The 26,391-nt window shown below is 61.6% G+C and overlaps 1 protein-coding gene across 1 annotated transcript in view; it reads right to left on the bottom strand.

Moving 5' to 3' along the window:
* The window catches only part of SND1 (staphylococcal nuclease and tudor domain containing 1), an 80,190-nt gene that overhangs the window by 17,713 nt on the left and 36,086 nt on the right, over positions 1 to 26,391 (bottom strand). Inside the window, exons 11-16 of the mRNA XM_059847681.1 lie at positions 20,075 to 20,164; positions 11,431 to 11,531; positions 7,877 to 7,987; positions 6,302 to 6,374; positions 4,960 to 5,101; positions 226 to 335 (exon numbers count right to left, since the gene is read on the bottom strand). Of these exons, the coding sequence (XP_059703664.1) occupies positions 226 to 335; positions 4,960 to 5,101; positions 6,302 to 6,374; positions 7,877 to 7,987; positions 11,431 to 11,531; positions 20,075 to 20,164 (627 nt within the window). The remainder of the gene's footprint in view (positions 1 to 225; positions 336 to 4,959; positions 5,102 to 6,301; positions 6,375 to 7,876; positions 7,988 to 11,430; positions 11,532 to 20,074; positions 20,165 to 26,391) is intronic.

The following is a 26,391-nucleotide window of genomic DNA, read 5'->3' as shown; positions in this document are numbered from 1 at the left end:
TATCCGGAGACGTTAATGGGAGCAGCTTCAAACAGGGGGATCCATCCGGAATCCACCCCCACATCCACTCTGCACCTGCCCAGGGCACTCTCAGTATCCCCTGGGATCTGCTGGTGACACCCTGGATCTCTCAGAAGCACCTGGGATCTCTCCATATCCCACAGGATCTCTGGGTGTAGCTGACAGCAGCCGCCCCCGGCTCCCCCCGCCCGGCTCCGGCCGTACCTCCCTCTGCAGCACGAGCTCCTTGGTGAAGAGCGCGGCCTCCTCGCTGAAGGGCTCCCCCTCCTGCGCCAGCCCCGGCACGTTCCGGGCACCCCGCGGGCACTCGATCCCTGCGGGAAAACCGGGAGGGGTCAGGGCCTGGGAGGGGCACCCCAGGAAGGGCACCCCGGGAATGGCACCCCGGGAATGGCACCCCGGGAATAACAACCTGGGAATGGCACCCCAGGAATGGCACCCTGGGAATGGCACCCCGGGAATAACAACCTGGGAATGGCACCCCAGGAATGGCACCCTGGGAATAACAACCTGGGAATGGCACCCCGGGAATGGCACCCTGGGAATGGCACCCCAGGAGGGGCTGGGAGGGAAGGGGACACTGGAAAAAAGGGAGATGCAGGGAGCTCTGGGTGGGTCCAGGGCTGGCACAGCTGTGGGACAGGCTGAGACCAACAGGGATGGGGACACAGGGACAAACAGGGATGGGGACACAGGGACAAACAGAGATGGGGACACAGGGATGAACAGGGATGGGGACACAGGGATGAACAGGGATGGGGACACGGGGACACATCCAAGCCCCCACCCAGACCACTCTGTCACAGCTGCTCCCCTGCCCCCTTCTCCCGCTGCCCCCGGGATCCCCCTGCCCCGGCTCAGAGCACAGGGAAGTCCTGCATTATTAATGATCATTTACATAATTTGCATAATGAATGAAGTGCCGGGAATAGAGCTCCAAGCTGGAGCCACGAGTGAGGAGGTGCCACATCCCCAGGGCCACAAGGACACAGATCCTGCCCGGAGCATCTGACAGCACCCAGAGCCCATCCTGAGGCACAAGGTCCCTGTGCCACTGGGTCCCTCCTCATCCTCATCCTCATCCTCATCCTCATCCCCATCCCCATCCTCATCCTCGGCCCTGTTGTATTCCCATCCCAGTCCCCATTCCTTGGCTGCCTCCAAGGGAAGCCATTTCCAGGGAATCAAGCAGGAGCTTCCTAGCCCTGTCCCTGCCCCTCATGACACCAATGTCCTCTGTCCCCAAAAATGGGGGACAGAAAGGGGGATTTCTGGAAAAGGGGAATTCTGGGAAACACAGCAGAATGTGGGATGGGGAGCAGGAAATCCCGGGATCTTTGTTCATGACTTGGAACCATCAGGCACCCCCAAAATCTGGAATCACCCCAGGATTCTCCCCCCAGCACGGGGTGTGCTCTGGCACAGCTCTGATCCCAACCCTGACTCTGATCCTGACCCAGCACTGATCCCAAATTTCTCCAGCAAGGAGCATCCCCCAGTGCCGCACTGGGAATGGGAATGAGGGGCTGGAGCTGCCCTTCCTCCTCCGTGGAAGGGGCCAGGGGGTCTCACGGGCCACAATGGAATTCTTTCCTTCAAAGTAACAAGGGAAGAGCTGAGGAAGCACTGGAATCCTTAAACTCTGCCAGCTCCCGGCTGCGATCCCGCTCCGGATCCTCTCCGGCCTCTGACGCTTCCCAAGCCCACCTGAGGGAAGGTTCTGGAAGAGGGAAAGCTCTGAAGGCTGGGCTGGGCGTGCTCATCCCCCCAGGAACGCTGGCAGGAGCGGGGAGGGGACGCTTGGCACCCGGAAAAGTTCTCCAGCACTTTAAAAATAGCAGCTAATCCCGAATCCGCGGCTGTGCCGCGCTTCCCGGGAAGCCGTGACGGATTAATGAGGGATGCGGCTGGAAGTGCTGCAGCCACCGCGCTCCCCTGGGCTTCCCAGAGAATTCCAGCACAATCCTGCCCAGCCAGGGCCGGAGCCAGGGCCGGGATGGAGGGGGCGGCTGTGGGGCTGCTCCCATCCCGGAATCAGCCCTGGCGGGACGGGGGCAAGGATCCCGCTGCATCCCAGAGTACCCTGCGGCATCCTGAGCATCCCAAGGCATCCCTCAGCATCCCATGGACATTCCAGAGCATTCCTGGTGCCCCACAGCAGCCCTGGGATATCCTGAAGCATCCCAAGGCATCCCGGGGCATTCCACAGCATTCCAGAGAATCCCACAGCAGGATTCCAGGAGGAATTCCTCCCCGACCCTCAGTGGGAACAGACGGAACAGATCTTTCAGGGACAATCCCTTGGAGCAAGGACCCTTCCAGCCTTGATTCCAGGGATTTGAGCAGTTTTCCCCCTCACTGTGCCAGAGCTGCAGCCGGCACCGGGATCTGGGATGGCTCCGGGCCGGGATCGGCTGTGCCGGGGCCGAGCGCCAGGGATCGATCTCCTGCAGGATTTATGGATTTTGGGAGCAGGGGAGGTGAGCCGGAGGGAGGGGACACCCAGGAACTGCGGGAGTGGGACTGGAACACCGAGGATCCGCCCTGGATCCCGGCGGGAGCAGCACTGGGACAGCCCCACGTCGGGAATGCTCACACGGAAAAACTCCGGATTCCCATCCCCGCCTCCCAATCCCACAGCTCCTGGGGAAGATTTTGGACCCCTTGGAGCCACCTGGCCACTCCAACATCCCCAGAGGTGCCCCCTCATCCCTCGGGAATCCTCCCGCTCGCAGCCCCCGCTCCGGGAAGGCGTCAGGCTCCGGAGTTTTGCTGGGAGAGGAATTCGGGATTAAACCGGCGCCTGTATTTGCACATATTTATAGTGCTCTGGCGGATCTATTTTAGCTGGAAAGCCGGGATGAGCTCCCTCGGGAGCATCCCTGGAGTCACATTTTAAGGGACTTGGCATCTCTTTCTGGTGCTCATTTGCATTTGATATCCATAAAAAAGGCAGGCGTTGATAAAAGGCGGATATTTATCCTATTCCTGGCTTGGCAGAGGAGGGTTGGGAATGGCACCGGCGAGAAATCCAACAAAAAACAGGGGAAAAAAAGCTGGAAAGTCCTGCCAGGATCATGGGATTCTATGGGATGGGATGGTCTTGGGGATCCATCCCTTCTAGAAGAGAGCAGGGTGAAGCAGGATTCCCAATGGAGCAGGAATTCCCATGGAGCAGGAATCCCAATGGAGCAGGAATTCCCGTGGAGCAGAGATCTCCAGAGAGGAGAACCATGGAGCAGGGATGCCCATGGAGCAGGGATGCCCATGGAGCAGGGACTCCCCTGTGGAGCAGGGATCTCAGCACCAGGAGACATCCCAGCATCACTGGGAGCAGGGATGGAGCCCTCACTTCCCAAAGGCCCATCCCAGTGCTGGTGTCCACGGGGGACAGACAGGACACATTCCCAATTCTGGGAACAAAGGGATGGACAAAGAATCCCTGCCTCCATCCTTGCTCCCTCCAGGATAAACACTCCCACCTTTCCCAGTGTTTGATCCGAGGATTGAATGCTTGAAACGCTGATGGAATTCTTCCTCATCCTCATCCTCGTCCCCACTCTCATTCTGATCCTCACCCTATCACCATTCCCATCCCCATTCTCATCCTCACCCCTATCCTGCTCCTCATTCCCAATCCATCCTATCCTCATGTACAGCCCCATCCCAGCATTCCCTCCCTTCTCCCCAGTTTGTGTTTCCCTACCTGCTCCCAGGTCTTTTGGGCGGGATCACCCTTCCCAATCCCAACTCTCCCACCCTCCCAGCCTGGCCTGAGGCAGCTCCAGCGTTAATTGCAACCCTCCATCCCAGGATGCCCCAATCCAGGGAATGCTCCCCTGCCAGCCCAGGGGATGTTCCGATGCTGATCCCGGGATCCCGTGGTGCTGATCCCAGGACCCCGCAGTGCCGATCCCAGAACCCTGGGGTGCTGATCCTGGGATCCCAAGGTGCCAATCCCAGGAATCCCATGGCGCTGATCCCAGAACCCCGCAGTGCAATCCCGGGATCCCATGGCACCAGTCCCGGGATCCCACAGCACCAGTCCTAGGAACCCTGCAGTGCTGATCCTGGGAACCCCATGGTGCCAATTCCAGAATCCCACAGTGCTGATCCTGGGAACCCCATGGTGCTAATCCTGGAACCCCATGGTGCCGATCCCAGAACCCCACAGTGCAATCCCAGGATCCCATGGCACCAATCCTGGGATACCACAGCGCCAGTCCTGGGAACCCTGTAGTGCCGATCCCAGGACCCCGCAGTGCTGATCCCAGGATCTCACAGTGCCGATCCCAGAACCCTGCAGTGCCGATCCCAGGACCCCGCGGAGCTGATCCCAGAACCCTGCAGTGCTGATCCCAGGATCCCACAGTGCTGATCCCAGGACCCCGCAGTGCTGATCCCAGGATCTCACAGTGCTGATCCCAGGATCCCACAGTGCCGATCCCAGGACCCCGCGGAGCCGATCCCAGAACCCCACAGTGCCAATCCCAGGACCCCACAGTGCCAATCCCAGGACCCCACAGTGCCAATCCCAGGACCCCGCGGAGCCGATCCCAGAACCCCGCAGTGCCGATCCCAGAACCCCACAGAGCCGATCCCAGGATCCCACAGTGCCGATCCCAGAACCCCACAGAGCCGATCCCAGAACCCCACAGAGCCGATCCCAGGATCCCACAGTGCCGATCCCAGAACCCCACAGTGCCGATCCCAGAACCCCACAGTGCCGATCCCAGGACCCCGCGGAGCCGATCCCAGAACCCCACAGAGCCGATCCCAGGATCCCACAGTGCTGATCCCAGAACCCCGCAGTGCTGATCCCAGGACCCCGCGGAGCCGATCCCAGAACCCCGCAGAGCCGATCCCAGAACCCCACAGTGCTGATCCCAGAACCCTGCAGTGCCGATCCCGGGGTGCGGTGGCGCCCCCGGCCCCCACCTGCGAGCAGGAAGGTGATCAGGCAGGTTTCCTTGGGCAGGAAGAGCTTCAGGCGGGAGCCGCTGAACACGTACTCCACCACGGCCTCGGAGCGGCCGGCGCGCTGCAGGAAGGGCAGGAACTGCTTCGCCTTCTGCGTGTCCTGCGGGAAAACCGGGATTCAGGGACCCCCGGAGCCCCGACCCGCGGGCCCCCCGTGCCACCTGGGCCGTGACACCTGGGCACGGAGCTGGGCGCTTCCCGCTCGGGATGGGCCGTGCACCCCAAACGCAGCCCACATCCCAAATATATCCCAAAACACACCTCAAAATACGTCCCAAAGCAAATCCCAAATATGTCCCAAAGCAAATCCCAAATACATCCCAAAACACATCCTAAATACATCCCAAATATATCCCAAAATGCATTCCAAATCCATCCCAAAATCCCCAAAATATCCCAAAACACATCCCAAATACATCTCAAAACACATCTCAAAATACATCCAAAAATCCCAAATACATCCCAAATATATCCCAAAATGCATCCCAAATGCATCCCAAATATATCCCAAAATGCATCCCAAATGCATCTCAAAATCCCAAATACATCCCAAATACATCTCAAAAGAAATCCCAAATACATTCCAAAGCACATTCCAAATATATCCCAAAATGCATCCCAAATCCATCTCAAAATCCCAAAAATACCCCAAAGCACATCCCAAATACATCTCAAAACTCATCTCAAAATACATCTAAAAATCCCAAATCCATCCCAAAATCCTAAAAATATCCCAAAGCACATCCCAAATACATCTCAAAACTCATCTCAAAATACATCTAAAAATCCCAAATAGATCCCAAAATAAATCCTAAATATATCCCAAAACACATCCCAAATACATCCCCGATCCAGCCAAAATGCATCCAAAATTCGTCCCTAAACCCAGCCCCAAATCCATCCCAAAGCCCATCCTGTCCCCCGGCACAGGGCAGCTCCTGGATCAGCAGGACAGATCCGGCCCCATTTCCCCATTTCCCGTCACTCCCCTTTCCCGGGATCTGCCCCTCCCCATCCCAGCATCGGAGGGCTCCACAGAAATCCTCAAAAATATTAATTAATTGAGGAAAACCTCATGAGCTCTGCGGGGAGGTGTGGGGATCCCTAAATTCCCTCAGCAGAGCCGGGCAATCCCGGATTCCTGCCAGCATTCCTGGTTCCCAGGCTACGGGGCAACTCCCTGTTTATTTATCCAAGGGCAAAAGGGAAAAGCCCCAGCAGCTCCACGTGTGGTTCTATCCCGCTTGATCCCCTGCGGAATTCCCGCCCATCCCGCGTGCCCGAGGGGATGGATCCTTACTCCGGAGATGTCGGCCACCCGGTGGATGGGCACCTCCTTCTTGCTGTGCAGCCCCTTCCCGTTCTTGATGGCCCTGGAGAGGAGAGGGAGCGCCGGGATCAGCTCCTGCGGCAGCAGGAGGAGCTGGAGCCTCCCCTGCGCCCGCCGGGACACCCGGGCTTCCCACGAGCCAGGATGGGGAATGCCACACACGGAGGGCACTGAACGCAGGGAAAACCAGCAGGATGCTGGAGCTGCTGCCAAGCCCAATGCTGGACCTGCATCCCGATCCTTGTACTGGCACAGGGATGCAGGGCTGGGACCTTGTTCCTCTGGGATGTTCCCTTGGGAGGAGGCCACCGAGCTCTCTGCCCCCACCTGGAGCCTGGGGTGTCCCCTCCTGCTCCAGGGCCTGGCCTGGAGGGTTGGAAAGAATCCCAGGATTCTGCCAATGGTCTGGGATGTGATTCCAGGCTCTCTGAAGAGCTGGAAATGCTGAATGGATCCCTCAAACTGCTCCAGACCCTGCACCACAACCTCATCCCAAATCTCCCATTCCTGCTGTTCCTGGCATTGTCCCAGAGCTACCAGCTCCTCTGCCTGGTGCCAGCACAATCCCGGATTTGGGATGTGCCAAAGCTCCCAATGGCATGGATGAGCCACCTCCACCGCCGGCCCTGCTCCAGGATCGGGCAGGAACATCCAGCACCTCCACCTGGGGACACCCAGGCTGAACCCCAACCCTGGAGGGTGGCTCTGGCTCCAGGTGCCACATCCCAGCCTTGTATCCAGCTCCAGGTGCCACATCCTAGCCCCACATCTGGCTCCAGGTGCCACATCCCAGCCCCAAATCCAGCTCCAGGTGCCAGGTCCCAGCCCTGTATCCCAGCATCCCAGTGCCCCCTGAGCAGCTCTGAGCTGCTGACTTCCTGCCAGGCTTCCCAAAAGGCACATTCCAGGCGCTGGGAAGGAGCCTCTGAGCAATCTGCCGGCCGCCCACCGCCCGGGCACGGCTGGGTGGGAGCAGGAGCAGCTTTCTCCGGATGGATCCGCCTTTTCCCGCAGCAGCCAGTCCTGCCCGGGAAGGCGCCGCAGCCCCCTCCAAGCTGCTCTTCCCGGCTCTCGGCATCGTGCCGGGATCTGCTGCCAAGGAGGAGCTGAGATCCCACCGCTCCCGCCGGGCTCCACCGCGACGGTGCCGCCTCCGGAGGGAGCGGGGCCGGGCAGGGGGGGTGTCCATCGCCAGGGCAGGGCCAGCGGGAGCGTGGGATGAGGGACAGGGACATGGGGACACCATGGGGACACCTGGGGGGCTCCCGGGGCTGGGAACGGTGATCCCTGCGGACATGGGGGGCACCGGGATGTGGGATCCCCACGGGATCCTCTGCATGGGGAGCCGGGCTGTGCACGCCTGGGTCTGGTGTACCTGAGACACGGCTGGGGACAGACGGGACAGAGGGACACGGGCAGGGCTGTGTGGGAGTCACCTCGAGCCACAGCGATGGGGCAGGGCGACTCAGGACAGGGGACACAGGATGTGACAGGGGACAGGGAGAGCACCGGGGACCCCGCAGAGCCCCCCAGCCCCGCGCTCACCGGGCCTCGGCCGCCAGCAGCTCGTCGTAGTGCGCCGAGCGCTGGTCGTCGTCCTGCCGGTAGCGCAGCACCGTGGCCAGGCCCTTGCTGACCAGAGCCTCCGCGATGTTGCTGTGGGAATGGGATGGGGCAGGGGTGGGAATGGGACCCCAGTCCCATCCCATCCCACCCCAATTCCATCCCATCCCGTCATATCCCATCCCATCCCACCCCAATTCCATCCCATCATATCCCATCCCATCCCACCCCAATTCCATCCCATCATATCCCAACCCGTCCCACCCCAATTCCATCCCATCCCATCATATCCCATCCTGTCCCACCCCAATTCCATCCCATCCCATCATATCCCATCCCATCCCACCCCAATTCCATCCCATCATATCCCAACCCGTCCCACCCCAATTCCATCCCATCCCGTTCTATCCCATCCCATCCCACCCCAATTCCATCCCATCCCGTCATATCCCATCCCATCCCACCCCAATTCCATCCCATCATATCATTTCCCAATTCCATCCCATTCCATCCCATCCCCAGGGAAAGCCTTGGAATGACACATCCCAGCTCTCTGGGCACAGTGGGGGACCCAAGCTGGGCTCATGCCACAGGGAGAAGCCTCCCAGGAGCACCCCAAAAATCTCACCCCAGAACTCCCCTCCTGCCGCAGCCCAAACCCAGCAGGCTCAGCATTCCCAGCCCACGGGAGCCTCCTCCTGGATTTTCCATCACTTTTTTCCAGAAGTGGGGCGTGGGCACTGGTTTGGGAGGGGGGCACCATGCCCGGATTCCCCCCCAGACCTAAGGGGTGACCGCCAGCCCACAGGAATCTCCTTGATTCCACCATCCCACTTTTTTTCCAGGAAAGAAGTTGGGCACCAGTTTGGGGGGAGCCAGGATAGGGAGACACCCCCCCCCATTTCCATGGGAAGGGGCTGGAAGTAGCCTCTCCCAGTGAACTGGGTTTTCTGGGATCAGCGAGGGGTGCCTGTGCCAGGCAGGGATGAATCCATCACATTCCACTGCTTTAAGCAAATCCATGAATTCTCCTTCGCCAGCACTTCCCTAATTCTCCTCCAGTCACCGCCCCCCCACTAATTCCCTCAGTATCCCCAAAAAAGAGGATCTATCCAGAGGATGGAGCGACTGATCCCTTCCCGAATCCCGGGTGTGCCCCTTCCTGAGTGGGGGAAGGGCAAAGCCAGCACTGGGAGCTGAAATGAGGTCTCGGAGCAGGGGGAGGAATCAAAAAATTTGGGATTGGCAAGTGAGGGAATCGCTGCAGCCGGAGCAGCTGCGGCAGCCTGGGAATGCTGAATAGGCAGTTTGGGAATGGGCACCCCAGGAATGGGCACGCTGGGAAGGGGCACCTCGGGAATGCTGGGGAAGGAGCAGGAGCTGGGGGAGGCCAGGGAAGGGCCAGGGCAGCTCCCGGCGCTCCCTGACATTCCCCATCCCAGACATCCCACTCTCCTCACAGTCAAATCCTCATCCTGAACACATCTCACCCCCATCCCAGGGGCACCCTGGAAAAGGGTGTGGAAAAGCGTCCCCTCCCTGGGCCACTGGAGAGCCTGGATGCTCTGGAGCATTCCCAGCACTCCCAGCCATGAAATCTGGCTGCTTCCCAGTGCCAGAACACTTCACTGGGATCGAAATCCCGGGGAAAGCCCAAATTCTTTCGGGGTTCAGAGGTTTTAAGGCTCAGAATTCCCACGGGGACTGACCCTGGCACCCAGGGAAGGAGGGTGAGGGAGAGGGAGGCAGGGACAACAGCTCAGAGAAGGAATTCCAGCCCATGAATTCCAGCTGCAGCAGAGGAACCCCCCATTCCCACCTCCCAGCAAAGCTCTGGAATGGAGCTGGAGCTGTGGCCTGCAGGGAAGGAGCATCCCCCAGTTTATCCCAGATCCCAAATTAAAGACTGGGAATACAATGGGAAAAATCTCCTTAGGCTGGAAAACGCCAATTTGGGAACTTCAAGCCAAAAATGTCAATTTTTAAGCTCCTCCCACATTTCCTTTCCCAAAGGAAGTTTTGGAGGGGTTTCATCCCACTGGAACTGGTGCCCAGCATGGATCAGGATCGGGATCAGGATCAGAGCTGCCAAACCCATCCCACCCCCCAAACTCCAAATCATCCTAAACTGCAGCATCCGGTGGCCCCAGGGGAGGGATCCTCCACTCCCACCAGGAATTGCACCTGGAATTACAGCACAGGGGGCTCCTGAAATGTGGGGTTAGGGATTTCTGGGAGCTTCTTTTCCTGGGGATGATGCAGGATGCAGTGGGATGCTATGGAATTGTGTAGGATGCTCTGGAGAGCTGTGGGATGCTCTGGGATCCTATGGGATGCTCTGGGATGCTTTGGAATGCACCAGCATTCCGAGGGCAGGGATCAGGCCCAAAACTTGGAGGAGATGGCAGGGAGAAGTGGAATGGAGAGATCCTGGGATCCAGGGGGTGACACAAGCAGGGATGCAGAGAGGGATGCAGGCAGGGATCCAGAAGAGATCCAGAGGAGATCCAGGCAGGGATCCAGGCAGGAATATGGGCAGGGATCCAGCAGGGATGCAGGCTGGGAGATGAGCAGGGATCCAGCAGGAGAAGCTGGGTCTGTGCTCCAGCCCCCAGCCCCAGGGCCCGGAGCTCCTGCCCTGGCTCCCGCCCGGCGCTGCCGTGCCCGGAATCCCAAGCAGGCTCAGCCCAGCCCAGATGCCGGGCGGACACTCCAGGAGGACAAGCCAGGCTTTATTCCCTGCTCCATCCCAGCCTGGCAGAGGCCTCGGGACACAGACCCTGCTCTGTTCCACCCCCGGCATCCCGGGAATGGCGCAGGCACTGTGGAACACCCCGGGAACGCAGGGGCAGCTCTCCCAGCCCTGGGATTAGGGAGCAGGTTTTGCAGGAAGGGAAGGAAGGGAAGTGCAGCTCTCGCAGCCCCTGGATCAGGGAGGGAAAGGCAGCGCTGCAGCGCTTTGGGCGCCTTCCAAAATAGCTGCTACCGGGAAAAAAAACTGGGAAAGCAACCAAGGGCCTATGACAAATCCTCCCTACGCAGCTCCCGGAGCCGCTGCCAGCCGGAGGCTTGGCCTATCCACAGGGATGTGCTGGAGGCTTGGCCTATCCACAGGGATCTGCCAGAGGCTCGGCCTATCCACAGGGATGTGCCAGAGGCACCGGCACCCCGTGCCCTGAGGGGGAAAATCACAAATTCTGGCTGAGGGGAAGCTGCTCTGGAACACTCCCCGCTCCTGAACCTTCTCATGGAGAAGGGAAATCAGAGAGGGGTCCCTTGGGAAGGACAGGCATCCCGGGATACACAGCAGGGATTCCTCCTCCAAAGCCACCCCTGAGGCAGCCGGATTGGGGGGAACCTGATCCCAATATCCCCCAAAACCGATGCAGCTGAGAGGGGGCAGGTGTGGGGGGTCCAGACAGCAGCATGGCAATGTATCCCACAGAATGCCAGCACTGGGATGTCGGGAATGGGGGCTGATGGAGGCCAGGGTGGCAGGCCGGGGGGCAGGGCAGGGCGTGGCTGGGGTGACTCACATCCCGCCGATGGAGACGGTGGCACAGGTGCGCTCCGAGAAGGCGGGCACGGTGTCGGTGGCGCTGCTGGCGGGGCGGATGTAATCCACGGAAACGTTCACCTGCAACGGGGAACGGCTCAGGGCCCGCCCTTGGCCAGGGCCGGGATCAGCCAGACAGGGCCTCGTCCTCATCCTCATCCTCGTCCTCACCCTCATCCTCATCCTCACCCTCACCCTCATCCTGGTCCTCGTCCTCATCCCCATCCTCATCCTCATCCTCATCCTCATCTTCATCCCCATCCTCACCCCCACCCTCATTCATCCTCATCCTCATCCTCATCCTCATCCTCACCCTCACCCTCATCCTCACCCTCATCCTCACCCTCACCTTCACCCTCACCCTCATCCTCATCCTCATCCTCATCCCCATCCTCACACTCATCCTCATCCTCATCCTCATCCTCACACTCATCCTCATCCTCATCCTCATCCTCATCCTCATCCCCACCCTCACCCTCACCCTCACCCTCATCCCCATCCCCATCCCCATCCTCATCCTCATCCCCATCTTCATCCTCATCCTCACCCTCACCCTCATCCCCATCCTCACCCCCACCCTCATTCATCCTCATCCTCATCCTCATCTCACCCTCACCCTCATCCCCATCCTCACCCTCACCCTCATCCTCACCCTCATCCTCACCCTCACCCTCACCCTCACCCTCACCCTCACCCTCATCCTCATCCTCATCCCCATCCCCATCCTCACACTCATCCTCATCCTCATCCCCATCCCCATCCTCACACTCATCCTCATCCTCATCCTCATCCTCATCCCCATCCTCACCCTCACCCTCACCCTCACTCATCCTCATCCCCATCCCCATCCTCACACTCATCCTCATCCTCATCCTCATCCTCACCCTCACCCTCACTGATCCTCATCCTCATCCTCATCCTCATCCTCATCCTCACCATCGTCCTCGTCCTCGTCCTCATCCCCATCCTCACCCTCACCCTCACCCTCATCCTCATCCTCACCCCTCACCCTAATCCTCACCCCCATCCTTATCCTCATCCTCATCCTCATCCCCATCCTCATCCCCATCCCCATCCCCATCCCCATCTCCATCCTCATCCTCATCCTCACCCTCACCCACCCTCACCCCCATCCCCATTCCCACCCTCATCCTCATCCTCATCCTCATCCTCATCCTCATCCTCATCCTCATCCTCACCCTCGTCTTCATCTTCATCCCCACCCCCACCCCCACCCCCACCCCCACCCTCCCCATGCCCCCATTCCCACTGCCAGCCCCCAGCCCCTCTCCTCCTCCATGCCCAGGGACCGGAGCCGTTTCCCAGGGGCTCTGGCACCACCAGAGCTCCCAGGCACGTTAAACCAGGAGCTCCCAGGCAGGACAGGATCCCAGCTGGGATCCCGGCTCCTGCCAGGTGTCCCCAGAGCTCCGTGGGGATCCCGAGGAGCGGCAGCCCCGGTTTATGGATGCGACATTTCTCCTGGGACGGGGGGACGGGAGCGGCACTTCCCACTCCGCCGGGGCTGGGGCCTGGAATCAGGGTCTCCAGGAGGGATGGGAAAGGCTGGGGCAGGGCAGGGAGCACCCTGAGCCTGGAATCCCACGGCGCCCCCATGGCTCCGACACAGTGGGGAGGGATTGGGACACTGCTGGCACCCTCCGGGATCCACAGAGGGACTGGGAACACCTCGGGGGCAGATCCTGCTGGATGCACCACCTCCCACTGCACCAGGGCTTGGGTGAGCTGGGACATGCAGGGATCAGGGAATCCTGGGATGGTTTGGGTGGGAAGGGACCCCAGAGCCCCTCCAGTGCCACCCCTGCCATGGCAGGGACACCTCCCACTGTCCCAGCCTGCTCCAGCCCCAGTGTCCAGCCTGGCCTTGGGCACTGCCAGGGATGCAGGGGCAGCCCCAGCTGCTCTGGCAATTCCAGCCCAGCCAGGAATTCCTCATTCCCAGTCTCCCACCCATGCCTGCCCTCTGGCAGTGGGAGCCATTCCCTGGCTCCTGTCCCTGCAGGCCTTGTCCCCAGTCCCTCTGCAGCTCTCCTGGAGCCCCTTTACACCCTGGAAGGTCCCCCCAGAACCTTCCCTTCTCCAGGCATCATCCCACAGCAGTTCCCAGCATCACATCCCACATCTGCAGGCGCCATTTCCATGAAAACCCCACCCAATCCCACCCCTCTGCTTCCCCAGGGAAGATTCATCCTCAACGCTTTCCTGGTATCAGCTGGAACACCCCGAGGCTCTGGGGTAGAGGGGGTGACACTGGGGTGACAGGGGGGCCATGAGGGGGTCTCTGGGGACATCCCAGTGCTGCTGCCCCATGGCTGGACTTGGCCCCTCTGGACTTTTCCCAGGCCCGCTCCCGCTCCTGTTCCCGTTCCGCGTGGCCGGAGCCGCGCTGAGCCAAAGGCAGCCAGACAGGCGAGGCAGGAGCGTCCCTGAACCCCTCCAAAGCCTCGGCTCATCCCGAAAATCACTCATTAAACCAACATCAAAATGCAAAAGGGGCCGGAGCGTCTGGCAGGGCGCCGGAGCCGCGGCTTTTCCGTGCGGAGAGGGGGCTCCGGCAGGAAAGAGCCAATTAAGGGGAGCGGTTACAGCGATTCCTCGCAGCAAAGCTCCCGTCGGAACCACTGGAGGGGAAAAAGAGACGCCGATTACTCCGAGAGGCAGGTTGGGAATTCAGCTGCTCCGGGGCTTCTGAGATGTCTGGCTCAGGAGCGGCTGGCGTGGGAAACACCTGGCTCGGGATGCGGCACCGGGAACGGGGAGAGGCGGCGGCGGAGCAGCCGGGGGGAACGGGGGATCCCGGGGCTCGGGGAGGAGTCAGGAGACACCGGGATGGGGTGGGGTGGGATAGTGGGATAGTGGGATAGTGGGATGGGATGGGATGGGATGGGATGGGGTGGGATGGGACGGGGTGGGACGGGATGGGATGGGATGGGATGGGATGGGATGGGATGGGATGGGATGGGATGGGATGGGATGGGATGGGATGGGATGGGATGGGATGGGATGGGATGGGATGGGATGGGATGGGATGGGATGGGATGGGATGGGATGGGATGGGATGGGATGGGATGGGGTGGGATGGGGTGGGGTGGGATGGGATGGGATGGGATGGGGTGGGATGGGGTGGGGTGGGATGGGATGGGATGGGATGGGGTGGGGTGGGATGGGATGGGGTGGGATGGGACGGGATGGGGTGGGATGGGGTGGGATGGGATGGGATGGGATGGGATGTGATGGGGTGGGGTCACCCCTCAACAGGAAAGCCCTTATTGTGTATCCCACTGTATTGGATGTGCCCAGGGGCAGGAAGGCTCCACAGAGGGATCTGGACAGGTCAAATCCATGGGACGAGGACAATGGGATGAGGTTCCACAAGGCCAAGTGCAGCCCCGGCACAGGATGAGGCTGCCCCTGGTCTCTGGAAGCGCTCAAGGCCAGGCTGGATGAGGCTTGGAGCCACTCAGGATAGAGGAGGGTGTCCCTGCCATGGCAGGGCTGGAACCATTCCATGATTCCACGAAGTTCCAGGACCCCCCTGAGATCACACCAGCCCCATGGAACACTCCAGACACGGAAAGCTGGGAAAGGCCCTGGGGGTGCCGCTCAGCTGGAGGGACAGGGAGCCGCAGGGACAACACCCGGGATCATCTGAGGGCAGGCTGGGGTCCATGTGACAGCAGACGTGGCACCCCCAGCTCCGGCACCGGGGACAGCAGGCAAAGCATTCCCGGGATCCAAGGGCGACGTGCCCGTGGAGGGGCCGGGAGGGTCGGGGGTGCAGGGACCCCCTGGCACCCCTGGGCTCCGCTCCCCCCGGAGCAGCCGGAGCCGCGCCTGGGCGGCTTTCCAAGGTCAGCTGCAGTCAGGGTGGATTAAATCACTCCGGCAGCCCCGCTCCCGGGAGCGCATCCAGCCCGGAACGGCGGCACCGCGCGGGCTGCGAGCGGCCACCGCCACCAATGTCACCACGGGGACCTGGCACCCCTGGGGACCCTGCAGACAGAGGGACCTGGCACCCCTGGGGACTCTGCACCCACGGGGACCCTGCATAGAGAGGGACCTGGCACCCCTGGGGACCCTGCATAGAGAGGGACCTGCACCTACAGGGACCCTGCACCCCATGGGGACCCTGCACCTACGGGGACCTGGAACCCACAGGGACCCTGCACCCCTGGGGACCCTGCAGACAGAGGGACCTGCATCCATGGGGACCTGGCACTCACAAGGACCCTGCACCAACGGGGACCCTGCAGAGAGAGGGACCTGCACCCACGGGAACCCAGCACCCACGGGGACCTGGAACCCACAGGGACCCAGTACTCACGGGGATCTGCACCCACGGGGACCTGGAACCCACAGGGACCCAGTACTCACGGGGATCTGCACCCACGGGGACCTGGAACCCACGGGGACCCAGCACTCACAAGGACCCAGCACCCACGGGGACCTGGCACCCCTGGGGACGCTGCACCCTGGCACTCAGTGCCTGGGCTCACCAGCACAGAGCTGGGGGTGCCAGGACATGGCAGGGACAGGATGGGGTCCCCAGGACGTAGCCCCTGGCCTTGTCCCCAGCATCAGGGTCCAAGCAAGGTCATTCCCCACATGGTGTTCCCAGGATGGGGCTCCTGCCTCACTGTCCCCAGGACCAGGGTCCCAACGGGGTTGTCCCCAGCTCCTCGTCCCCAGGGTGTGGTCCCTGGGGTCCCAAGGTGGGGAAGCCACCCCCCGTGGTTCTGTCCCAGTTCCAGCCCCAGTCTGAGCTGGGGGGACACAATGGGACATTCCAGGCACATCCCCTGCTCCAGCCTCAGGACCCCGGGCAGTGGGGACATGTCCCCATCCCAGAGGGGACAGCGGGGGCAGGGACCCCCTCCCGGGGGCTGCTTGAAGAGGGGGGAGGGGGGCTCATCCCGCCGGGAAGGGCCGGGAGCAGCCCCACCTTTGGGATGGGGAGGGCGGGGTGGGCTCGGGGCCCTGCCGGTGCCGTTCCCTGCTATTCCCTCATCCCACGGGGGGCTCCGAGGGGCCGCGGGGACACGGGGGGGCCGGGGGGGGACAGATGGGGGGTGGGTGGCAGCCCAGACCTGCCGGGCTAAAAATACCCCACCCGCCCGCGGATCTCCCGGCCCGGCGGCGTCACCCGCTCCCGGGAATATTTTTACTTCCCTGGCAGCTCGTGCCGGGTGGAAGGGCCGGGGGGGCTGGGAAGGGGCTGGCGGGGGGCTCGGGGCGGTGGGTGCCCCCCGTGTCCCTCCCGTGCCGGAGGAGGTTCCCGGAGACCGGGCGGGGGCCAGGGGATGGGAGCAGGAATGTGCGGGATGATCCCGGCGGGATGGGGGCTGCAGGAGGCACCGCGGGACCCCCGCGGGGCAGATCCAGGGAAGCGTTTTCCCCCTGGATCAGCGATTTCCCTCCCGAGGGCCGGCTCATCCCAGCCCCCCCACGCATCCTGCTGCGGGCACCGGGATTTCCTGGGAATGGCGAGCAGGAGCCGGCCCCGCTTCCCTAACCCCCTCCACCTCTCCATCCTCCCATCATCCCTCCTGGAAAAGGCCGGGATGTGGAACAAGGACGCTCCGCGGCAGCCCCCGGGAGCCTCCAGCGCCTCCGGCATCGCCGGGAGAGGACCCAGCAGGATCCAGCTCCCTCCTCCCTCCCGCTCCAGCGGCTGCCGGAGGGGCCACGGAGACCCCCGGGGCAGGATTGACCTTGGAGCGGGAGAACCATGGAAGCGCGGGGCTGGGAGGCGTCGCGGGGAGGGCGATGGGAAAGGAGAGGTGCCTGGATTTGGGATGGTTACAGCGGCAGGAATCCCGCTGGCCCCTGCCCCCTCCCGCGCCGGGGCCAGCCCAGCCCACTGCAGCACCGCGGATTCCAAGCGCAATCCGGCCGGGAAAACTGCGCTCCCCGACAGCTCTCCCGGTTCGGCTCCCAGCAGCCAAATCCTCCCCGGCAGCCAAATCCTGCCCAATTCCACACGTGGAAGCGGCGGGTGACGCAGCCGTCCCCGTGACGCTCCAGAGCTGGCAAAGCCGCCCCGGCTCCCGCACATTCCCGGGCTCCGGCATTCCCGGGAGCAGCATCCCGGATCCCGGCTCAGGCACGGCGCAGCTCCCCGCGGGATGGGTCCCCACTGCCCCCAGCCCCGGCTGCATCAAGAACCGGGATCTTCCCAAAATCCCCCCCGGGCATCGCTGCTGTGCCGAGCTCTCCCAGAGCTCCCGAGCTCCCGTGAGACGCAGGGAAAATTGCCCGACATTCCAAAAATCCTCCAGTCTGCCAAAGCCTTCCCCCTCCCCGGGACTGGGATGGTGTTCCCAGGGGGGAGGTTTTCCCTGGTCAAACCCAGCCCTGCTTTATCCCAGCTCTGGTCCCCAGCAGCGCTGGCACTGGGATTGCTGCTGTCCTCACCCCAAAAGGAGAATCCCTGGAAGCACCTGAGGGGACCAGACAGGTGAATGCCCTGGAAAACCATCGGGAAACCACTCAGGGCTCTGGAAATGGGCAGCATTCCCAGCTGGAATCAGCCTTCCCGAGAGGGATGAGGTGGGAATGATGGGACACAGGGATGGGGCACAGGGATGGGACAGGATGGGACACAGGGATTGGACACAGGGATGAGACAGGATGGGACACAGGGATTGCACACATGGATGGGATACTGGGATGGGACACATGGATGGGACAGGATGGGACATAGGGATGGGACACAGGGATGGGACACAGGGACTGGACACAGGGATGGGACAGGATGGGACACATGGATGGGACAGGATGGGACACAGGGATTGCACAGGATAGGACACAGGGATTGCACACAGGGACGGGATCCAGGGATGGGGTCCTGGGACGCCCAGGGAGCCCCTCCTTTCTTCCCCCCGGCGCAGCTGGCAAGGACGGGGTGGCACCGCTTCCATGCCCAGGGAATTTTCATCCGGGAGCTCTCCCTTGCTGGCTCCCTCCACGCGAGCGATTAATCCCAGAGTTAATTAGGGAAGAGCCACGATCCATCTCCCGCGCCCGGCGCAATTATCCGGAGCCGCTCCGCGGCGCAGCGCGATCGATGGGCGGAGGAGCCGGCCCTTCCCGACACGCTCCACGGATTTATTCCACAAATCCATAGTGGCCTGGGCAGCCGGGCGCCGGCTCCGGTTCACCCCGCGCCGCCGGGCAAATTCCAGCGGCTGGGAAGGACACAGCAGAGCTGGGAGAGGCTCTGGCACAAGGGCCAAAATGCCCAAACCCAGCCCTTACGTGCCATGAAAATCCCAGCCTGGAAAACTCCCGCTGCTCAGGAATGAGAGGGCAAGAGGGAAAATACATGGCCTTCCACCCCTTCCCAGGGAGCAGGGAATTCAGAGGTGGATTCCCACATCCCAGCTCCTCTCCCAGCTGGAGCCAGAGGAGATGGAGCCGTGGCAGCCACAACAGGGATGGATCCTTCCTCATCCCCCCTCGGTGCTTTGTCCAGAGGGAATTATTTTGGAAAGCAATGTCAGGGCTGAGCCAGTGCTCCAGTGGGATGGGAGGGGATGGGATGGGATGGGATGGGATGGGATGGGATGGGATGGGATGGGATGGGATGGGATGGGATGGGATGGGATGGGATGGGATGGGATGGGATGGGATGGGATGGGATGGGATGGGATGGGATGGGATGGGATGCGTGCTGGGTCCATTGGGCTGGGCAGGGATGGGATGTGTCCATGAGGATCATCCCAAGACAGGGAAAGGATCCACAAGGATGGGCCCTGGAGTGATGGGGATGGATGGAGCTCCTGAGGCAGGCCAGGAACCAGGGCAGGCTGGGCTCCCCAGATTCCAGAACTCCTTGGAATCCCACAGCTCCTCGAAACAGCCAGACACCCAGGGCAGGCTGAGCTCCCTTAATCCCAGAACACCCTGGAATCCCAAGGTCACCCTCCAAAGGCCAGAGCCAATTCCAATCCCTGATCCAACACCGGGCACAGCAATGGTGGATGGCAGAAAACTGGCACCAGTAACCCTGGAATGGCTCAAACTGGGACCACCCTGGGGTGTCAGAATCCCATTCCAGACCTGGTGCTCCCATCACAAATCCCACCAACACTCCCACATTCTTTTCCAACTCTGGGAAGCACCAGATTTCCCATTAAAAAAATCTCCCAAGCTGCTCTTTTCCCCTTTCCCTATTTTTTCGGGCTGCCCGGGCAGGCTCCGAGCTGGAAAGATCCAATTAGGCACCGAAGCAGCCCCGACGAGCAGCGACGGCCGCGCCACGAAGGGAATTGATTTTATTTGACTGTTTTATGAGCATTGGAAAATTGCATCCGGAGCAGTCGCTCCGCTGGTTAACACATTCCTCATTCCCGGAATTGCCCTGAACCAGCCTCGGAAAACAGCCAGGGAAACAAAGGGAGAACGAGGCCGAACTCCTGGGAAATGGGGAGTGCAACGCCTTGAGGGGCACTCCAGGCTTGGGGGCATCCCGGCATTTCCCAAGGAGCCCCACAGCAGCACCTGCATCAGACTCATCCCCTCCTTCATTCCCTCATCCTCACTGTCCCATCCCCCATCCCCTCACCCTCAGCCTCATCCCAGCCTCGCCCCTCCCTCCGTACCTTCTTCCCGATGAGCTTCTTGCGCAGGAATTCCCGCGCCTCGAACATGTAGGGAATGTCGTAGAGGGGCCTCAGCTTCCTGTTCTTGTCCTGCCGAGAGAGGGCACTCAGGTCAGGGGATTCCCAAATCTGCCCCATTGCCCCCCCCAGTTCCACATCCCAGTTCAGGCTCTGCTGACCCCCGAGGGGACCCCGGGATGATCCCGACATCCCCCTGGAGGAGGTGCCGGCAGCCTCATGATGCCAGGTGGGACATCTCTGAGTGACAGCTCCAGGAGGGAGTGGGATGATGGAATTTGGGGTGGGGGTGACCAGGGTGACCCCCCCGGGGTGTCCAAGGGCATCTCCTGGAGTCAAATCCCTGCAAAGGCTGAGCAAAAAGGGGAGATTCCCAAAGGAAGGGGGGATTTGACCCAACGCGATCCAACACGACCCAGTGCAACTCAACAAGACCTGAAGTGACTCAGTGTGACCCAACGTGACCCAAAGTGACCCAACACGACCCAAAGTGACCCAAAGTGACCCAACACAACCCAAAGGGACCCAAAGTGACCCAACACAACCCAAAGGGACCCAACATGAAGTGACTCAGTGCGATCCAACACGACCCAAAGCGACCCAAAGTGACCCAACACAACCCAAAGCGACCCAAAGTGACCCAACACGACCCAAAGTGACCCAACACAACCCCAAGTGACCCAAAGTGACCCAACACGACCCAAAGCGACCCAACACGACCCAAAGTGACCCAACACAACCCAAAGTGACCCAACATGAAGTGACTCAGTGCGATCCAACACAACCCAAAGTGACCCAACATGACCCAACACAACCCAAAGTGACCCAAAGTGACCCAACACAACCCAAAGCGACCCAGCCCAGCCCAGGCCAAGCCAGCTCTGGTGGAGGACAGCCCTGGGCAGTCGCTCTGCTCACTGCCACGGTGCCATGGGCACGGCCCCCTCACACCTCCCCAAGCTGGGGAGAAAATCATGGAAAAGAGGGAGATCAGGCCAAAGCAGCCGGACATGGAGGAGCAGAGTCAGACGGAGAGGGAGCGGGCGGACACGGGCGGCGGCGCTCGGCTCCTCCCTAACGAGCGAGGCTTTGGCAGAGTTTATTGTCCTTGACACTCATTCCCAGGCTGCTCCTTGGAGATGTTCCCTCCTCTGCCTGCATCGACCGGGGATGGGAACAGGATGGATCCAGAGAGGGGATCCCTGGGAACCCACAGCCAGTGCTGGTGATGGGATCGGGATGGATCCAGAGAGGGGATCCCCGGGAACCCACAGAGAGTGCTGGTGATGGGAACAGGATGGATCCAAAGAGGGGATCCCTGGGAACCCACAGCCAGTGCTGGTGATGGGAACAGGATGGAGCCTGCGAGGGGATCCCCAGGAACCCACAGCCAGTGCTGGTGATGGGATCGGGATGGATCCAGAGAGGGGATCCCTGGGAACCCACAGCCAGTGCCGGTGATGGGAACAGGATGGATCCAGAGAGGGGATCCCCAGGAACCCACAGCCAGTGCTGGTGATGGGATCGGGATGGATCCAGAGAGGGGATCCCTGGGAACCCACAGAGAGTGCTGGTGATGGGATTGGGATGGATCCAGAGAGGGGATCCCTGGGAACCCACAGCCAGTGCTGGTGATGGGATCGGGATGGATCCAAAGAGGGAATCCCCGGGAACCCACAGCCAGTGCTGGTGATGGGATCGGGATGGATCCAGAGAGGGGATCCCTGGGAACCCACAGCCAGTGCTGGTGATGGGAACAGGATGGAGCCTGCGAGGGGATCCCTGGGACTGTGGCACCTCCTGCCCCCACAGCAGGTCCCAAAGCAGGTCCCAAAGCAGATCCCAGGCGCTGCTCCAGCCCCCGGAGCTGCGGGAGCTCGGAACAGGCACAGAGGAGCTATCATGGCACCACCAGCCTCTCCCTCTGCCCCTTCCCAGGGGAGCACAGCTCCCCCTTTCCAAACGTCCATTCCCTGGCCATGGGCTCCTGGAGCACTCCCAGTCCCCAAATCCTCGGGGTGACCCGGACCCCTCCGTCAGTGGGATCCGACGGATCCGGGCCCTGAGACGCTCCCGCCCTCACCAAGGTCACGGCGGGGCTCCGACACCAAGCGCGGCTCCGCGCGGCAGAGCCCTGTGCAAACACTAATTAATCCTCACTAACGAACTCCAAATTTATGGCTTAGTTAAGTGTCTGTCTGGCACAGGCTGTTAAATCCCAATCCCATCCCGCCGGAGCGCGGGAAGCGGGACGACAAAGCCCGGGGTGGCCCTGGCACCTCCCAGCAGCGCCGGGGGCTCGGGGGCCGGCAGGGAATTCCTGAATGAGCCGTGGGGGCAGGATCTGAGCCCTCCCCAAAGCTCCTCCGGGTCTGCAGCCACTGGGACCACCCCAAAAAGGGACCACCCCAAAAAGGGACCACCAGCACAGACCCCCCCAGCACCAGTGCCATTCCTAAGCCACACTGGGATCCATGGTGCCATCCTGCCGGTCCTGGATCTGCCATGGAGGTGGGATCTGAGCTCCTTCGGAGCAGATGACAGGTCTGCAGCCATGTGGGACCACCCCAAAAAGGGACCATCCCAAAAAGGGACCACCCCAAAAAGGAGTCACCTCAAGAAGGGGTCACCCCAAGAAGGAGTCACCCCAAAAAGGGGTCATCCAAAAGGGGACCATCCCAAAAAAGGAGTCACTCCAAGAACGGGTCACCCCAAAAACGGGGTCATCCAAAAGGGGACCATCCCAAAAAAGGAGTCACTCCAAGAACGGGTCACCCCAAAAACGGGGTCATCCAAAAGGGGACCATCCCAAAAAAAGGAGTCACTCCAAGAAGGGGTCACCCCAAAAAGGGGGTCACCAGCACAGGCCCCCCAGTGCTGTGCTGGGACCCACAGCTGCACCATTCCAGTCCCGGATGTGCTGGCACTGACCGAGCCCTCCCATCCTGCTGCTGCTGCTGCTGCTGCTGCAGAACGCCAATTCCCTTTGGGAATCCTCCCCACACGCCAATTCCCTTTGGGAATCCTCCCCACACGCCAATTCCCTTTGGGAATCCTCCCCACACGGCCTGGTGGTGCCAGGAGCAGGATAATGGGAACGTTTGAGTGCCCAGCCCCAAGGCCCCGCCGCCGCCCTGTCAGGGCCCATTAAAGGTGGCCCTGTTGTCCCACAGCAGTGACACTCCCGGCGCTGGCAGGGCGGCAGCTGACGGCTCTGGGAAGCCGTTCAAGACCTCGGAGGCTCAGCGGAGCTTTCGCAAATAAACACGAAAAATCAATGGAACAGCGGGAAGTTAACGGAATTCCACTGCCGGCAAACTCCGGCAATTTCCGACACGGAGAAGGATTTTGTTGGGTCTAACCCAATTTCCAAGGCAGGAGCTGGATCCCAACAATGAATTCTCTCACGAGCTGTGGCTGCTCCATCCCTGGAATGTTCACATCCGGGCTGGACAGGGCTTGGAACAGCCTGGGATAGCGGAAGTGTCCCTGCCCGTGGTGGGACTGGATGGGCTCTGAGGTCCCTTCCAACCCAACCCAGCTCATCCCAATCCACTCTGGGATCCCATGATTCCATGAAATGCCAGTCCCACCTCTCCTCGGCTGCTGGAGAGAGTCATCAGCCACCGAGAAGTTAATTAAGCCCAGGGATCTGAGGCTCACTTAATTAAAGGTGAGCAGCGAGGACGCCGCTCCATTAGCGACGGAGTCGGAGCTGCATCTTCAGGGAGCTGCCGGAGGAGGGGGGCACCCGCTCCCTTCCCCCCTGGAACACAGAGATTTCAATCCCAGATTTGATGGGAATGCTCTGGTTTATCCCAGGCTAGGGAAGCCAGGCAAGAAAGTGACTTTTTGGTTCCGGTGAGGGATGGAGCAGCTCCAGAGGGGGATGAGAGACCCCTGAGTTCCTTCCTCCCAAAACAACGCCCCACGGCCCACAACACCCGACAGGGGTCAGAATTCTGGCTCTCCTCTCCAATTAACAGCATTACATGGGCAGGGCCTAATTAAGGTCTACTTCCAGGGAAGCAGCAGCCCATACCCACTGCCAGAATTCCAGGGGAGAACTGACCATGGGGTGCTGCCATTCCCAGCTGCCGGGGGTCCCGCTCCCAGCCCCAGCCCCTTCCCAAGGGCACAGGGTGGGGGTGATGATGGATGCAGGCACAGCTGGAGCAGCAGGAAATGCTCCAAGAGCCGGGATGGCAACTCCAGCTCCACATTCCAGGGCTCCCCAGGGACTCTGCAGCCCCTGGGGGATCCCAGGGTGGGGGGACCCTGCTCCATTCCCCTTGAGGGAGAAGGATTCCACCCGGAGCAAGAGAGGCTCCTGGGAATCCATGGAGTTGCAGGCTCCTGCTCCCAGGAAGCCGAGGCAGGGAAGGGGAGATGGCTCATCTGCGGTGTCACGCTTCACCCTCGGCTGAACCCGCCTGGGATGTGCCAGGTGGGAAATCCATCCTGGAGATCCATCCCAGAGGCTGTGACAGGGAACAGGCAGCGCCTGTTCCACGCATCCCACTGATCCAGGGGTGCCCAGGGCAGGGGGAATGGCCCAGTCCCCCGGGATGAGCCAGAGCTCCCAGCTCCCCATGCAAAGATTTTGGGTTTTTTATTCCCAGAATTCCGGTGCCAACACCCAAGGGGGGTCCCCAGCGGAGCTGAGGGGACCCAGAGCCTGGTGGCACTGTGGGATGGCAGGTGGGGAGAGCCCCCCCGTCCCTGCCAGCGCAATTAGGGAAGCTCATTATTTGTAAAGTAATTAGCAGAGCTAATCAACTCCCAGCGCCAGGGCGGAATGAGCGGGAGGAGAGCGGGAGCTGCCAGCTGGAAACGCCAGTGCTGGGAGGGGGACCCGGGGACACTGCAGCCCCCAGAGTCCCCAGGGTGGGGCCGTGGGCTGGGGAGCGATCCCACCCGGAGCAGGAGAGGCCCCAGGGATCCAGGGAGCGCCTGCTCCTAGAGCAGGGAAGGGGCGGTGGCTCATCAGCGGTGTCACGCCACGCCTCCCCCTCGGCTGAGCCCGCCTGGGATGTGCCAGGTGGGGAATCCATCCCGGAGATCCATCCCGGGGCTGGCAGGGAGGTGACACAAACAGCAGGAGCACTGGGGACAGGCTGCTCCCAGGAAAGCTCCACTCCACCCGGGCCTGGTGCCACTCCTGCAGCTCCTTCCCGGTGTCTCGGGAGCCTGGCAGGGCTGGCAGTGACACCGGGAGCTGCAAGTGACAGCCCTGAGGACTGCGGGGATGTGCCACACACGGGGACGGGGATGAGCAGCTCCCGGTGACATCCCGGTGACACTCGCAGGCAGCCCCAGGCAGGTGCTTGCTCAAGGAGTGACACCTCAAGCGAGCACTTGGCTTCTCCAGCTTCTCCCGCCTCTCCCTCCTCTCCAGCCTCTCCCAACTCTCCTGCCTCTCCCACCTCTCCAGCCTCTCCTGCCTCTCCAGCCTCTCCTGCCTCTCCAGCCTCTCCCGCCTCTCCAGCCTCTCCCTCCTCTCCAGCCTCTCCCACCTCTCCAGCCTCTCCTGCCTCTCCAGCCTCTCCTGCCTCTCCCTCCTCTCCAGCCCCTCCAGCCTCTCCAGTCTCTCCCTCCTCTCCCTCCTCTCCAGCCTCTCCAGCCTCTCCAGCCCCTCCAGCCTCTCCAGTCTCTCCCTCCTCTCCCTCCTCTCCAGCCCCTCCAGCCTCTCCTGCTCCACTGCTCCCGCTCCCTCCTTGTCCCCACTTGCAGCTGGCACAGCAGTCCCTGAGAGCCACTCGAGTGACAGGAGCTGGGCAGTGCTGGAGCCTCTGATGGCACTGGGGGACAGAGGGCACGGCCAGGGGCTGTGGGAGCAGGGCAGCACGGCTGGAGAACCGTGGGATAACTGAGGCTGGAAAAGCCTCAGAGCCCATCGAGTCCGACCATCCCCAGCACTGCCAAACGTCACATCCACACGGCCTTGCAGTCCCTCCAGGGATGGGGACCCCACCCCTGTGCCAGGGCTGCACAGCCCTTTCCAGGAGGAATTTCCCCAGTATCCACCCTGAGGCTCCCCTGGCCCTGCCTGGGCCGTTCCCTCTCTGGGGACTGTCCCGGGGCTGTGACTCCAGTGCCGACCATCCCCACTCCCAAACACAACCAGAGCCGCCCCAAGTCCTCCCCAGCAACTCCACGGCATCAACATTCCAGCTGGGAGACCCCAAAGGGAGATGCAGGACCCCAAAGTGGGGAACAGGACCCCAAAGGGAGGGGACAGGACCTCAAAGTGGGGTACAGGACCCCAAAGGGAGGTACAGAACCCCAAATGGGGGTAC

Source organism: Haemorhous mexicanus, chromosome 5 (assembly GCF_027477595.1).
Source record: "Haemorhous mexicanus isolate bHaeMex1 chromosome 5, bHaeMex1.pri, whole genome shotgun sequence".
Taxonomy (NCBI): Eukaryota; Metazoa; Chordata; class Aves; order Passeriformes; family Fringillidae; genus Haemorhous; species Haemorhous mexicanus.
The sequence above is the reverse complement of the archived record's forward strand: the minus strand, read 5'-3'. Positions and strand labels throughout refer to the sequence as shown.